This window comes from Temnothorax americanus, unplaced genomic scaffold (assembly GCF_048541705.1).
Source record: "Temnothorax americanus isolate GAGA-0224 unplaced genomic scaffold, ASM4854170v1 Scaffold2, whole genome shotgun sequence".
Taxonomy (NCBI): domain Eukaryota; kingdom Metazoa; phylum Arthropoda; class Insecta; order Hymenoptera; family Formicidae; genus Temnothorax; species Temnothorax americanus.
In genome coordinates, this window is record NW_027509338.1 from 5,730,121 (window position 1) to 5,743,885 (window position 13,765).

Consider the following 13,765-nt stretch of genomic DNA (forward strand, 5'->3'; position numbering starts at 1 on the left):
CACCCTCCCGTCCGGGGTAGCACCCTCTCGCCCGCGACTTGTTCGCTCAATATCTGGTGAATGCGTTGCGGAGGTGAGAGGAAACCGAATTGGAAAGAGAAAGAGAGAGAGGGGGGGCAACCCTTCTAGGGGAACCGATAGGTAAACTGCAGACAGAAGAAGCGAAGGGGTGATAGTTTACGTTACAGTCACGAGGATTCGCAGAGGAATCTCCCGCACTTCTATCTATCTGTATTCGTACGTCTATTCGAAATATATTAATCACATATCTATTAATCTGACCAGTCGCGCGAAAATAGAACAGGGACTGTTGTTCAATTGTGTGAATGAAGGCACTTTGCATCACAATTATGGCCCTTAATGAGATTTAGTTATTCTGAATTCGTCAACTTCTGAGGGCTTTAAAAACTATCACCAGCGCTTTTATTCGCGTGAAACTTTGCTCCAACGAACTTTTAATGGGGTTGGTAGCGAGGATACCTAAAGTTGAATGTTAAAAGTGGCGAAACGAGATGAAGTTTGATCGAATTTGTAATTTTTAACGTTATGTACCTTTGTAACTAAACTTCAGATTGAAATTGTAAGATAAGAGAGAGAGAGAGAGAGATCCAACGCAACATCAATTTATTTTAATGAAATCTTACAATAAGTTGAACCTACTGAAAATAACAATAAATATATAGGTACAGCAATAAAAATCTTACTACATTAAATATAACAAATAATAACAAAACTGATACAATTTCAAGAAATTAAATCTGATGAAATAAAAATATATTTTATGTGCGTCTTAAAATAGGATTTACTTGAAATTATAAGAAGGTTTAAAAGTAATTTTTTTTATTTTAAATTTTGAGAACGCACATATATACATATATTTGCCATAATATGTATTATGCTAATCGGGACGTAATCTCTATAGCGTCTATAGATGGCGACATGGTTGGAATCATCTCGATTTGTGGCTCGAAACAATGTCTATCGTGATTCGCATTCGCGGCGTGTACACGCGTTATATCTACGTATACATTAATTGCAATTTGCCGTAACCAGATTGCCTGTAAGCTAACAGCTGTATGGCCGTAATATTCCTCCGTAGAAGATATCATAATCCAGTAATTGATACGCGCGTTTCCGTAACTTGCTAGCAAAATAATATTTTTCCTGCGAAATGATACATAAAGTATCGATTGTGACCGCCACAGGTGTCAAATGTTTTTGATAGATTATATTTTATAAATTTTGCAAAAACAATGTCAGTTTTAGCCGCTTTTACAAACGAGAAAGAGAGAGAGAGGGAGGAGGAGGGAGGGAGGGCGAGAGAGAGAGAGAGAGAGAGAGAAAGGAGAAAGACTGTTGAATAACGAAAATCCTGTGACAAAATCGTGCAATATGTTTTGAAATATTTCTCTCTTGATATCGCAATGTATTTTGATCCATTTGTATATACTGCAGATATTTAAGCCTTTATTCATTTTTATATTAAAAAAAGATGTATTTGAAAGTTTTTATTGCGTATAACGAATATTTTTATTTAAATTTGAGTGACACGCTAAAAGCTATTTGCACGAAAATGTCGACAATTATAGTTGCGATTTTGGTATCCTATTTAAACTTTACATTTTTAAAAAGAATATCAAATAGTGAAATTAATTTAATTTAGTATTGACAAATAACCAGTCTTAAAAATAATTTTAACAAACCCAGCAAAAGAAATGCAAGTATATTTAACAAATAAACTAAATTTTTATTTGTCCAATTATTATTCTTATTATTACTTATTGTTATCTGCGTAAATAATTTCGTATTTGTATCAATTATTACATTAGTTAATATAGAGAGATAATGAATTTGATGCTATTATCGACATTTCATTTGTACGAATTTGGCATTATTTAGTATAATGTTACGTGCAATTTTATTCTGTATCATTAGGTAATTTTATTTTATTATTTGTAATCAGATTAGTATTACACACACAAACACGAAGAATACATATCATCCGCAGTTATTCTACACGTTGTATGACGTTATCGACGCCCTCGCGCCGTGTAAAATATAATGCATGATGCATTGCTTGATGATCTATTACTAGATTATATGATCTATTACTAGACGTGTTTACTCTCTCTTGGCTCGCGAACGACGAGCAAAGTCTATGCTACTCCGCGGATTACACACGTCAAAATTAGAAACATGACTTCCTGACGTTATTTTCATGTGCGAAGCGATGGGACGCCGGCTTGTAAGTGAGCGATAGTGAGAAAGAGGAAAGTGGGGAAGACAGAGAGATAGAGAGAGAGAGAGAGAGAGAGAGAGAGAGAGAGAGAAATCTCACGAGCTTTCAAATACCGCGTACGAGGATACGAGAGAACTGCTAGAGATGTTATAATATCGCACCGTGATATTAAAGGAAACGCGAAACCGATCGATTCATCTCAGCGTCTAGCAAAAAAATGCATTTTTTATTAAAAGCAATCCACCTCGATTCTTTCTTCGCGGGCGTGCGAAACGCGCGAAGTGTATATACCTGCAAAAAAATCCGCAGGAACGAGAATTACTCGCCCCTTTTTTTTCTATCCGCCATCAGAAAAAGCGCCACGGGAAGTGTGCAGGAATTTTTATCTTCCTTTTTTGCAGAAGCGCCTCGCCACTCTTATCTCTCGAAGCGGGGAAAATAATATCCGCAAAATCCGCCGCGACCGCGCCGACGTGCATTTCGAATGGAATACTCCATCGGCGTCATTGCAAAATCGCGTCGATCACAATATCGAGACGACATTGATAATGTGTATAATGATATAAATATTTAATTCGCCTCGACGTTAAACGCATTTATTAGATACGCTTTCTAATGCGACGGATGCCGTTTATCATTTAGCGTTTATATCATAATGACAGTTTCAATCGATACGTTATTTCGTGCGGGATATATTCGCGAAACAAAATCTACGGATTAGACTGGCTTTCCACGGAATTTTCATTAAAGATAAATTGACTACGGATTTGTCGGGGAGTCTGTGATTGAAAGCCAGATGTCATTATTAAGAATTTCTCATTCTGAAAGATACCGAGTATATACTGTATACGAGGGTATTTTTAGCTTGTTGCGAAATCAGATCGTAACAATTGTAAAATTGTTTGCAGCTTACCGAGAGATTTTTAGCTATTTACGATTCAAAAAACTTATTAATGAAACGTTTTCCGACTCGCGCGTACTTTGGAAATGTTATCGTTAAATTTAGTTTCGTTATAAAACGATGTTTTTAATCGTCGATTTAATGCGAAAACAAATTTCTCGTTAATCGCGTGTAGCGCGCAATTACCTTATTCATTACAAAATTTCAATATAAAGGCATTCCAACATTATTTTTTCGCACAGCCTCGATTTTTTACAACACAGTTGTATTCATGAAAGTCTTCCGATAAAGCTAAAAATGAATTATTTAATAACGTTTTATTTTTTCACATTTTTTATACGTTTTAAATATATTCTGAACAATTTTAAGAGCGATATTTTTTAAATTCTTTACATTTTGTTTTTTTAAATATTAACATAAAATAATCGCAGGCGCACTTAATACATATAAATACTTCTTGTAATATTATTTGTCTAATCGTAATTAAAATTAAAAGTTTTGATCAAAGAGAGGAAGGATATTAAAAATTTTTAATGCGACGGGTAATTTTTATTATTGAACCTTTAAGCTGTCCTGCACGCATGAAAAATGATATAGGAATTTATTACTGTTATAATGAAATGTGTGCTGTGTGTGCACCGAAAAGGTATAACTCACTTGTCGGGAGAATTTTATTAATGCTCTTTGTGTCGTTAAAATGGCCGACGTAATGAACGTTCCGTCGTGCATTTTTGCGCTGCGTGTCATTTGCCACGAAATCCGAGCGAAATTTCTCCTCGGATCGATGATTACACGGTTGGTTTCGACGTATCAAGCGTAGCGAGAAAAAGGCGAGTGGCCGCGGGCGAAAGTAATAATCTTCGCTTTGTGCACGTCGGCTGGAACATGCATTAAGGCCTTTTGACGAGAGACGACTGATGGAAGGGAAACGCAATTGAATTCGCCACCGCTCAATTTCACCGATAATTGAGGGACACCATTCTCGCTTCGATGCTTTTCAATGCACTTTGATACAGGAGGGGCCTCCCCCTCTCACTCCTCCCAAAAATTCGCTAGGTTTTCTTCGCCATTGTTTAGTATATTTATGATTTTATCTTATACTTAATTTACTTTTTATCTCATTTTATTTTCTTTGCTATTTTATTTTAACTCTCTTGTGTTTTAATTTATTTTGCTTCAAGTTTTTACTCGTCTGGTCCGTTCTCGCACTCACCGTTTTCGACGTTGAGCTCCGCCGCTGAAGCTCTGTAAGAGGGCGGTCTTCCGTAATCGCTGGCGTCGCTCGGATGCAACAGTAGCTGATGCGACGTCCTAGAGTGATGTCTGGAGCCGCTGGAGGAGCGACGCACATGGACGTTATTCAATACCGTGCTGCTGGACGCTCTACTGAGGGCCGCTCTCTGTTTGATCGCCTCTTTGTAGATCTTGCAGTACATAATGATCATCACGACACCCGGGATCCAGAAGGACACGCAGGAACTGATCACCGCGTACGGGAGGTTCACCACGAACATGCAAATCTGGAGATCGCAGAACCCGGAAACGCTTCAGTCGCGCGAAACGCGTAGGATAATCATGAATGTGTTCCCTCGCCCCCTCACAAATTGTAAACCATCGAGAATGAATTTTACAAAGTAATATATGTGAGAAACTTCTAAATAATCTTAAAGTGTAGAGAAAAAGAAAATTTTGCATGAATGTGCAATTCGACTTTATGAATTACATACGGTTTTATACGGTGCCATATCACTTAAAATGACCTAAATAGACCAGGAAGAATGGTTTTTGAAACCTGTTAAAAAAATGGAAAAGCGGGAGATTCGACATACGATATTCATGAATGTAGGATTAAATGAATCGAAAGGATAAATAAACCGTCATTATATATTTTATCGTTCTTTTAATAGCCGCTTTAATAATAGTTGTCTCTGAGTAAAATTGTAGGATCGTCGAAACTGTGATATTCAAAAGTCTAAAGTAAGCTATTAAAGTATAAAAAATTCAAAGGTATTTATACTGAAATTTCACTGTATAAGTTCAAGTGTGTTATTTCTACACGTATATAAACGTCTAAAAATGACACATTTACCTGAAACTCGTTTTACGTATATATGTTTTGTTGCGTGTTAAATTAACACGTTTAATCGTATTAAATTAAAAGTTAATACGTTCAACCGTGTTAAATGACGTGATTTAAAACGGCAAGAAATATATAAGAAGAGCTTCTCGCAGTTAAAATAACACACTTGGATTTGCAGTGTGAAGAGAATATAATCTTTATAGTTTTTCTCCTTCGTTCCTTTTTCTTTTAAAAGTCCTCAATTGTTTGTCCTTTTCTCATCATTAAAGAATATGGCGTCATAGCTAATTTATTACAACGTTGGCAACGCCAACGCTAACAATAAATAATTGCTTTTTGCCAAAGTAACATGAGGTAATTTGCGCTAATTACACGTACGATATTAATTACAGATGAAACTAGCATTCGTTTTATACATATTTTAAACACAATTATTGACTTTTGTATCTAATTGACTTTGAAAAGCCAACGTGGTATTAGCGAGATACAAATTACGATATGAAATTAATCTCGCTGTAATTAAAGGATTGATACAAACTGAAGTATTATAGTTTTTCCGTAACGACGTAGATTACGAGCTCAATCATTAAAAAATTATTAATTGAAGGAAAGATAAATGTGCTGAAATGAATTTGATGCCACATCTGGAAATCCATTAAATTCTAGGTTGATAAGGGATGTAACATTGTAAACCACCTACATTGATAGCTGTTAAGGCAATATTAATTATTATGAGTAAGATATTAATTGCGCCGCGGTACTTAATTTATGTCGCCGTTGTTATGAGGACAGTATTAATATAGCTCAGTTGTAAAAATATGAGAAATTAATTTATTTTATTAAATACAGCGATTAATTTTATTCTATGGTTGAAGATTAATTAAATTCGAAACCAGTAATTACTACGAGGGAATTAGAACGTTGTAAGTAACTGTGATGGTTACAAAAACATTGCTCGTGATAAATGAGTCTTATCGCTGGCAGTTTTCCGACAGTGCTCCGTCGATTAAAAATCGATAGCTCACACAAGACTGACGTGAACGTAATAGTAGATATAAATTACATCGTTTATAATATCGCAATTTGTATCTCTGCTAAACGCAACAAATTCACAGTCGAGATATATCAACGATGCAATTACACATCAAAATTAATATTATTGCGGAAGATGACACTTTATATTTTCCGACAAAAATTACATGCTTTTATTATTATTTTGTTGCTATTTCAATAATTTTATTTATTATTCAAATAATTATTGGCATTTTTTTTGTAAGTTATTTGTCCTTTTCTTTTTTATAAATAATTTAACATTATTTTTTATGTAAAATGTACATAATAAAATATTTACGTTGTAAACAAACGTACTGTTGCAACGAAAGCAAAATATATTCCAAGCAAAAAATTTTTCGAGAAATATTGATTATTTTTTGTGGATATTTATCTATCTGATTGTGAATTCTCTGTCTTCTAGATATAAAAGACAGTGTTACAAGTATTGATTGACCATAGTCCGCAAACAATTGGATCGGAGAAATGACAAATAAAGTAACAACACGACATAGGAGGACAATAGGAGTTACAAGAATATTCAAATGAGAAATCGTTTTTGATATAATCTATGAAAGTGAATGATAGTAGGTAGAAAACTAAACGCTTCGATAAGCGAAGCCTTCAGAAAGAGAGTCCTGAAACAATGTATTGATTCGCTTTGAGAGATTGAGTGATACTACAAAATATTATTTCAAATTTTGAGACGGTAAACACAGAACTGGTGTCCGCGCTATTTTTGATGAAGGAAGTAATATGGATTAAAGTTTATATACTTCCAAAACGTGTTAAATCCACGAGACATTTTCTATATAGAAATTTTGGTAGCGTATACGTACAGTATTTTTAATCCTGCAAAAGATTTGTAATAGGTATACAATCTCTACTTTTTTAAATATTGATTTAAGACGCTTTACAAATAAATTCTTCCTTCACCTTGTTTGTCTTTTATTGAAAATATTATTAAAATATTAAATATTATATTCATGAAAGATTCTATGTTTAGTTTAGTGCAGTTTTCAGTAGAAAAGTAATTTTACGATTATCTGGATTAATGGCTTGAAAAAAGAATTAATCACAAATAGCAGATCGCAAGAAAAGAAATGATGGAAAATATGGTGTCGGGATATCGAGATGAGATTAATGAACTGTGTAATTACATGAATTAACTAGTAAATTGTAATGATGATTATTGTATTAGCAAAGGGAAGATTTTATCAAATCAAACAAATCAAATCTTTTAAATCTCGATTAATTCTTGCGTCCTTATATATAAATTGAAAAAGTAATTTCTAAATTGTTGAATTTTTGAATCCATATAAATTTTTAAATCGAAGCGGTGTTGGCTAATCTACCTGTGGATTCTTCCGACGGAAGTCCAGGTGTTGCTGCGTGGTGTACCAGCCCATGAAGATAGGTATAAAGCTAATCAGAGCCGGCAGTGTCCAAGCACTACTCAACATGGCAGTAACTGTCACAGTCCTCATAATGGCCGGGTATTCCAGCGGTCTTACTATCGCGTAATACCTGTCGACGCTGATACAACAAAGATGGAGAATACTGGCGGAGCTGAAGTAAACGTCCATCGAGTTCCACACGTCGCACATGATACTTCCTAGCAGCCATTTACCCCCGGAAAGCTCGACGGAAGCATTGAACGTCATGGCGCACACCGCCACGAGGAGATCCGCCATCGCTAAGGAGACCACGTAGCGATTGGTGGGCACTCGTAACTTTCGGTGTCTTCGGACACTGGCGATCACTAGAGCGTTGCCTAACAAAGCGGTGACGATGATGCTGATCATTATGACGCCCTTAAGGGCAATTAGAGTGATGTTTCTTGATTCGACAATAACGCTCAGATTGTTTGGATAAAGGGAAACACCCTCGAGGCTCGTAGAAAGATTGAGTATTGGGTAGACCTCCTCATCCGGAGGCTCACTGACTTCCATCCCAGATCGAAAATCGCAATATCATATTAAATGTTCATCTATCAATATCCATCGACAAGTTTGCCGATTTTTCATAACGTTTCTCGATCATGGCGCTATACGATGGCGATTTAAGTATCTCGTTTCTAAGACGAGTTAAAGCTTTAATATTGTACACGAGAATATCACTTTCATCATTTCCAATCCAATCGTGTCTGTCCACTGTAATCCAAGAGTCTTCTAGTTATCACAATCACTTTCCATAATAATATTAAATTACACCCATTTTAAGTGGCGATGTAATTTCGTATTTTTGTACTTTAAAGCAAATCTCTCTATAATGCTTACGTTGTTCGTAAAAGTCTTTTTTGTACTTTGTAAATTTGACCGTTCATTGTTTGTTCGATAATGTGCATTATCTGTTTTTAAAAGAAGAAATGTTATTTGATTAAAAAATAAGCTAATTTTTTTAAGATTGATTTAAAATACGGAAATAATTAAATCAGAGTATGAGTTATAAAAATTATTATAAAGAGAAAAATGTCATGCTTTGAAATAAAGTAATTAAACGAAATATTACAATTTAATTGGATTAATTATAATGAGAAAATATTTACATAAATAAATCTGGTAAACAATGTCGTAAATATGTTTTGGAATACTAGGTAATTTAATTAAAATAAATGTATAAATAAAACATTGAATTATATATATATATATGTATATATATAACTATATATAGATATATATATATACTATATATAGATATATATTATATAAATTCATAAGATAAAATAGAAATTAAATGATGTCTCACAATTATCATTATCTTTAATTATTCTTTTTGTGCATCTGATAATAATAAAAATACCGGTTAATTATCGCAATGTTACAAGGAGTAAGAAATAAAGTAATAAATTCTGCGCAGACATAATGGCGGGTTTTTTTTTAACAGAAACTTTTCTTTCGTTCCCCAGTTACCAATCGTGATGGCGAACATTGAAATTACAATCGTACTGGCCGTTATGTGTGCCTCTTTTGGCCGCGAGTGTATTATCTGTAAATATATCTGACTATGTTATTAACGACCACGAAAACGTCTCATCAACGATTTCTCCATCGTTTTCTTGGAACCGCCACGTTTTATATTCATGTGATTACACATGTATATAATTTAGGGTCCTCCAACTTTTTTATAGCGACGGACTGACGAATCGAGTATTGACGGTTCAAAATACATAAATATGACACTCCGTTACTGATATATTTACTTAAAAAATAATCACGACTTTCTCATTAATCTCGCTTTTATCGATGCGTTAATGCTGATTTCGATTTAAGTAGATTATCAATCTAATTTAACACCTTTCGATTAATTTTTATTTTAATCTAACAAATTAGTGTGATTTTTCAGAGTTGATTAATTGGTATTTAATATTTAATATAAACTTGTTATATATTATATTTTTGTATCTTTTTAACTATTTCTGAAATATTTTCACTGACTTGGATTAATATTTGATACATTAGTATTTTTCACAGACATGCATAGAAATAAGAAAGAAATTTAGATACATCTTTTGAATCTCACCCTATTATGGATACATGACGACGTCTATCACAACAGCTTAACTTCGCCGCAAAGTTAATGATCTACGACTAATTAGGTAATCTATCAAATTTTCGCTCAAAATTCGGAAGGCGACAGTTTTCAACTGTCGACAGTTCATTAATATTTATAGCCAAAATTGACGTAGACATCGACCTATCAGCACAACTTTCCTCGCGAGAAACTTCCTCCCACGGTATCGGAAAGACAACTTGAGCGAAACTGCAGGAGATTCCCCGGGTAATTGCTGCAATTTCGGTTGCTCGATTTATCGTAATCACATGACCCTATTAGTTGCGGCCATATCTTGGCGATGCTGTCACGGCGCGAAACTAAATTGTTTCTAATATATTATTAATAGATTAAAAAATTAGGAAGAAACAAATACGCTAGATAATTTTTTTCTTTCCTTATATGTACATATTAAAATATTTTCTACGATTAATAAATACGTGGTGATTGATAACTAACGTTGTTCCCGTGAAGATTGAGTTTTTATATTCTCTATATACATGCCTCGAGATGATTAAGACACCGCATTGGCTCGAAGAGAAAAGAAAGAGTAGTGACTCATTTTAATTTTGCAAACAGCACGGACGCGAATTTACATCTCGTTTCTGTTAGTAAAGATATTTACGTCACGGCGGTACTTTTTGAAATTTTAATAATGATACACACACAAATGTGTATAATATATGCGTACAACAGATGTAGAATACTTATGTTAAAAGTAGTTGAAATTTCGAATATAAAGTAGGAATACAAATGTACGTAATCTATTTTAATGTGGGTTTTTCAAAATGCAGCTTATGTACCACTTTTTCATTACGCGAACTTATGAAATTTTCGGGCTCCTCGCATTAAACTTGCCTCTGACGAGAATTTAATTTGAAAATTGTGAGAAAAATATTTGCCTTTTGCTTCTACATTCATAATTATGAATGACGCACGGATTAATGTTACAATTTTATATAATAATAAAGAAGTTTTTCTAAAATATATGTAAAAGAACTTTTATATATATAAAAGATATATTTTTAGAATTCTATAACAAAATTTATAATTTGAGAAATAATTATCTACAATACTATAGATCTTACACGTATATATACTATGTGTGTGTGTGTGTGTGTGTGTGTGAATGTTTTATTATATATAGAAATTTATTATTTAAAATTTTTTTTAAGAGATTTCGCAATGCGAGAGACCCTATAATTTTAACTTTCTTAGTTGATGGGCAAATTAGGCCCCGTTTTCTTGCCGAGATATGATATCTCAAGTTTCACAGCAACTCTAGAGGGAGATATCTCCTTATTAAGCGTTAAATATTAATAACCATGGCTTTTGCGGATGTTCGGCCTGCTCTGGGCGATAGAAACGCGGATGGTAAGGCAACCGAGAGGGGGTCAGGGTAAGAAGAAGTTGACAGTAAAACAAGTTCAAGAGAGGCCTGGATATTTACATACTGTAATATTCATAGAGATGACCCTAGCTCTAGCTAGCCCATTAGCAATTACGCGCTGTTTATATGAGTGTGTGTACGCATACACAATGAAGTATCAGTGTTGCTTTTGTCATCAATAATAGAATAACTGAAGAAATTAACGGTAAATTTTGTTACCGAAAACGAATACAAAATTTAAATAAAATTTAGCAGAAGATGATAGAAAGAAAAATAGAAAAGGATTATAATAATTCTCAATTTTTCATTTCATGATGTTAAATATTCTGAAATGAATAAAATTATCTTCTCACAAATAATCTCGCAAATATTTATTTTATTTTAAATATTCATAAAATTTTATTGATTTTATCTTTATTAACTTTATTAATTAATTTATTATTAATTTATTTTATCACATATTTTCTGTGTCAAAAATTAATTACTATAGAATTTGCACATATAAGCTTGGTAAAAAATAATGTTTTTCTTTTTTGTTTTACTTGTTGAATGTTTGAAATTTTTATTTCATTTTTTAATTGAACATTCAAAGCTCCTAATTTCGTATTTTATTAGAAATAACATTTTTATTTGCTTTTTAATAAAAACATATTCCGCCATCTATTTTTATTTCTTAAATGTTATGTTCGAATCTTTGTCTCTAATCGCGATTGTCATATATAATTCTCCTTGTATAATATTTTCTACTCGATTTATTCGATATACATATATAGCGGCTTTGAGTTAACCTCTCGAGTGGCGAATTGATTTCTTTGTCCTCCACGCCTGGCATCTGAGAGAACGTGGAAGCAAATAAAGTTTTGAAAAGATCGACAGACACACATTATTCGCGCTCTGCACGTCAATGTGCCAATAAATCCCTTCTCTCTCTCTCTAGAAGTTTAGAAATTAAAATTTGAAAAATATCGACACATGTCGTCGACGATTCAGTTGATGTGAGCGTGTTTCTCGCTCGACAATTTACGTTTTTTTCTGTGAGAGATGTCGTTGTATAAAATGTCAAATTACATAATTTTAAAATAAATTATTTTTGCGTAACAGAACTCGAAAACTGCGAACAATTTTGATATTTCTGTACTATTACTTGTCCACTATCAGATTCACAATTAATTTTATTTTTGTAAATTATATCTTTATTTCTGCATATACATTTAATTTACGGCGAGATTTTTCATAAAATTTTATTTGTTCTTTTTGTTGTAAATAATTTATATTTAGCGAGATATAATTTGTATTTTAAGGGATTTATTGTTTGCGAATTGCGTGCACGTGATTTAAAATTTTGAACAACATTTAGGTCAAGAAGGAAAATTTTTATTTTGTATAAATATTATAAGTCGAGTATATACGATAAATCTGGGGATCTAAAAAAAGCCGGATATATTCATAGAGAAAATGTCAAAATTCACGGAACAGAATTTAACGTCGAGAGAGCAAAATTAATCTTCAGAGAATGAATAATGAGAATGCCGATGTGGTTTCCGGTTTACAACCAGATTAAATGACACTGAGAGCCCGTACATCAGTAATACTGTAACGCGAGGTTGTCAGTTTGAGTGCCAATTCGTCTAAACGTAAATAGGAATGACGATTGAACTGCGGCCACGCACACAACGCGTTTTACGCATGCGGAGTGTTGAAGTTCACTCGCGACCTGTCTAAAGCATATTTTTAGAAATACAAAAATACAGGACAGAAGAGAAAGAGTTGAAGTTAGATATATGAAGATATTTTTGAAAAATATAAAAAGTTTAGAAAAATACATTTTTACATACAATATAACAAACATGAAATTTTTTTAAATTATAAAAGTACAAAAGTTTACTATCAAGTTACCAATAAAATTAATATTGATAACAATAGTCAAGTATCAATAAATTAAAGATTAGTCAGCATGAAGAAAATTGACGCGTATATAAGCTAAAATTTATTATCGTTATCATATTATCAACGTATTAATCGGATATCAATCAAAATGCCATAATACACCTCAAAAATTAGGTTCAGAGGATTAAGCTTATTTCACTGCCTGGTGTATAGCAAGAATTAAAATTTTCTTTAAACTGTCATAGAAGTTTGTTATGAAAGTTTCGGACGTTAATCGCTGGGATATAATTCTCTCCCCGTTAAAATCCTGAAGATTAAGTTTATCTCGATGCCTCGACGCGGTAAAAAGATCGATGAATTGGCAGCCTTGAAGAGAGGAAAAACCAACAGATCACTCGTTATTTCATTCGTCACTTCATCTATCCATTTCAAAGACGCGAAGAAATTAAAAGCGCGTCTTGATGTCTAGACGCTGCGCGCTGCTCCAAGTAACCGCGTCCAAGGACGCTATTGGAGGCGCAAGCGCTCTTTCCCGCTTTTTAACCACCTCTGCAAAAGAGGATGGTTCGCAATAAGCCTGATAAGAGTTATCAGTGCCGATAACGAACCGATTTGTTTCATAAACAGTGAAGCAATTAATCAAAACCCTTTCACTTTCTCCGTTAC

General features: G+C 33.4%; 1 protein-coding gene and 1 long non-coding RNA gene across 16 annotated transcripts in view; one reads left to right on the forward strand and one right to left on the reverse strand.

Annotated features, from left to right (window-relative positions):
- The window catches only part of LOC143896896 (uncharacterized), a 214,793-nt gene that overhangs the window by 74,784 nt on the left and 126,244 nt on the right, over positions 1-13,765 (forward strand). For 2 of the 3 annotated variants that reach the window (XR_013256788.1, XR_013256787.1), the window contains exon 3: positions 4,322-5,030. The exons of the other annotated variant lie outside the window; for it this stretch is intronic. This is a non-coding gene — a long non-coding RNA (uncharacterized LOC143896896). Of the gene's footprint in view, positions 1-4,321; positions 5,031-13,765 lie in introns of those variants that run through there. 3 annotated transcript variants of the gene reach the window in all.
- LOC143896888 (octopamine receptor beta-1R) overlaps positions 1-13,765 on the reverse strand; it is a 77,501-nt gene that overhangs the window by 19,046 nt on the left and 44,690 nt on the right. For 4 of the 13 annotated variants that reach the window (XM_077405031.1, XM_077405029.1, XM_077405028.1 and 1 more), the window contains exons 2-3: positions 7,626-8,620; positions 4,354-4,660 (exon numbers count right to left, since the gene is read on the reverse strand). The exons of 6 other annotated variants lie outside the window; for them this stretch is intronic. In XM_077405031.1, the coding sequence (XP_077261157.1) occupies positions 4,354-4,660; positions 7,626-8,222 (904 nt within the window). In that variant the 5' untranslated portion in view covers positions 8,223-8,620. Of the gene's footprint in view, positions 1-4,353; positions 4,661-7,625; positions 8,621-9,792; positions 10,857-13,765 lie in introns of those variants that run through there. 3 more of the 13 variants (XM_077405035.1, XM_077405034.1, XM_077405032.1) reach the window with 2 other exon arrangements.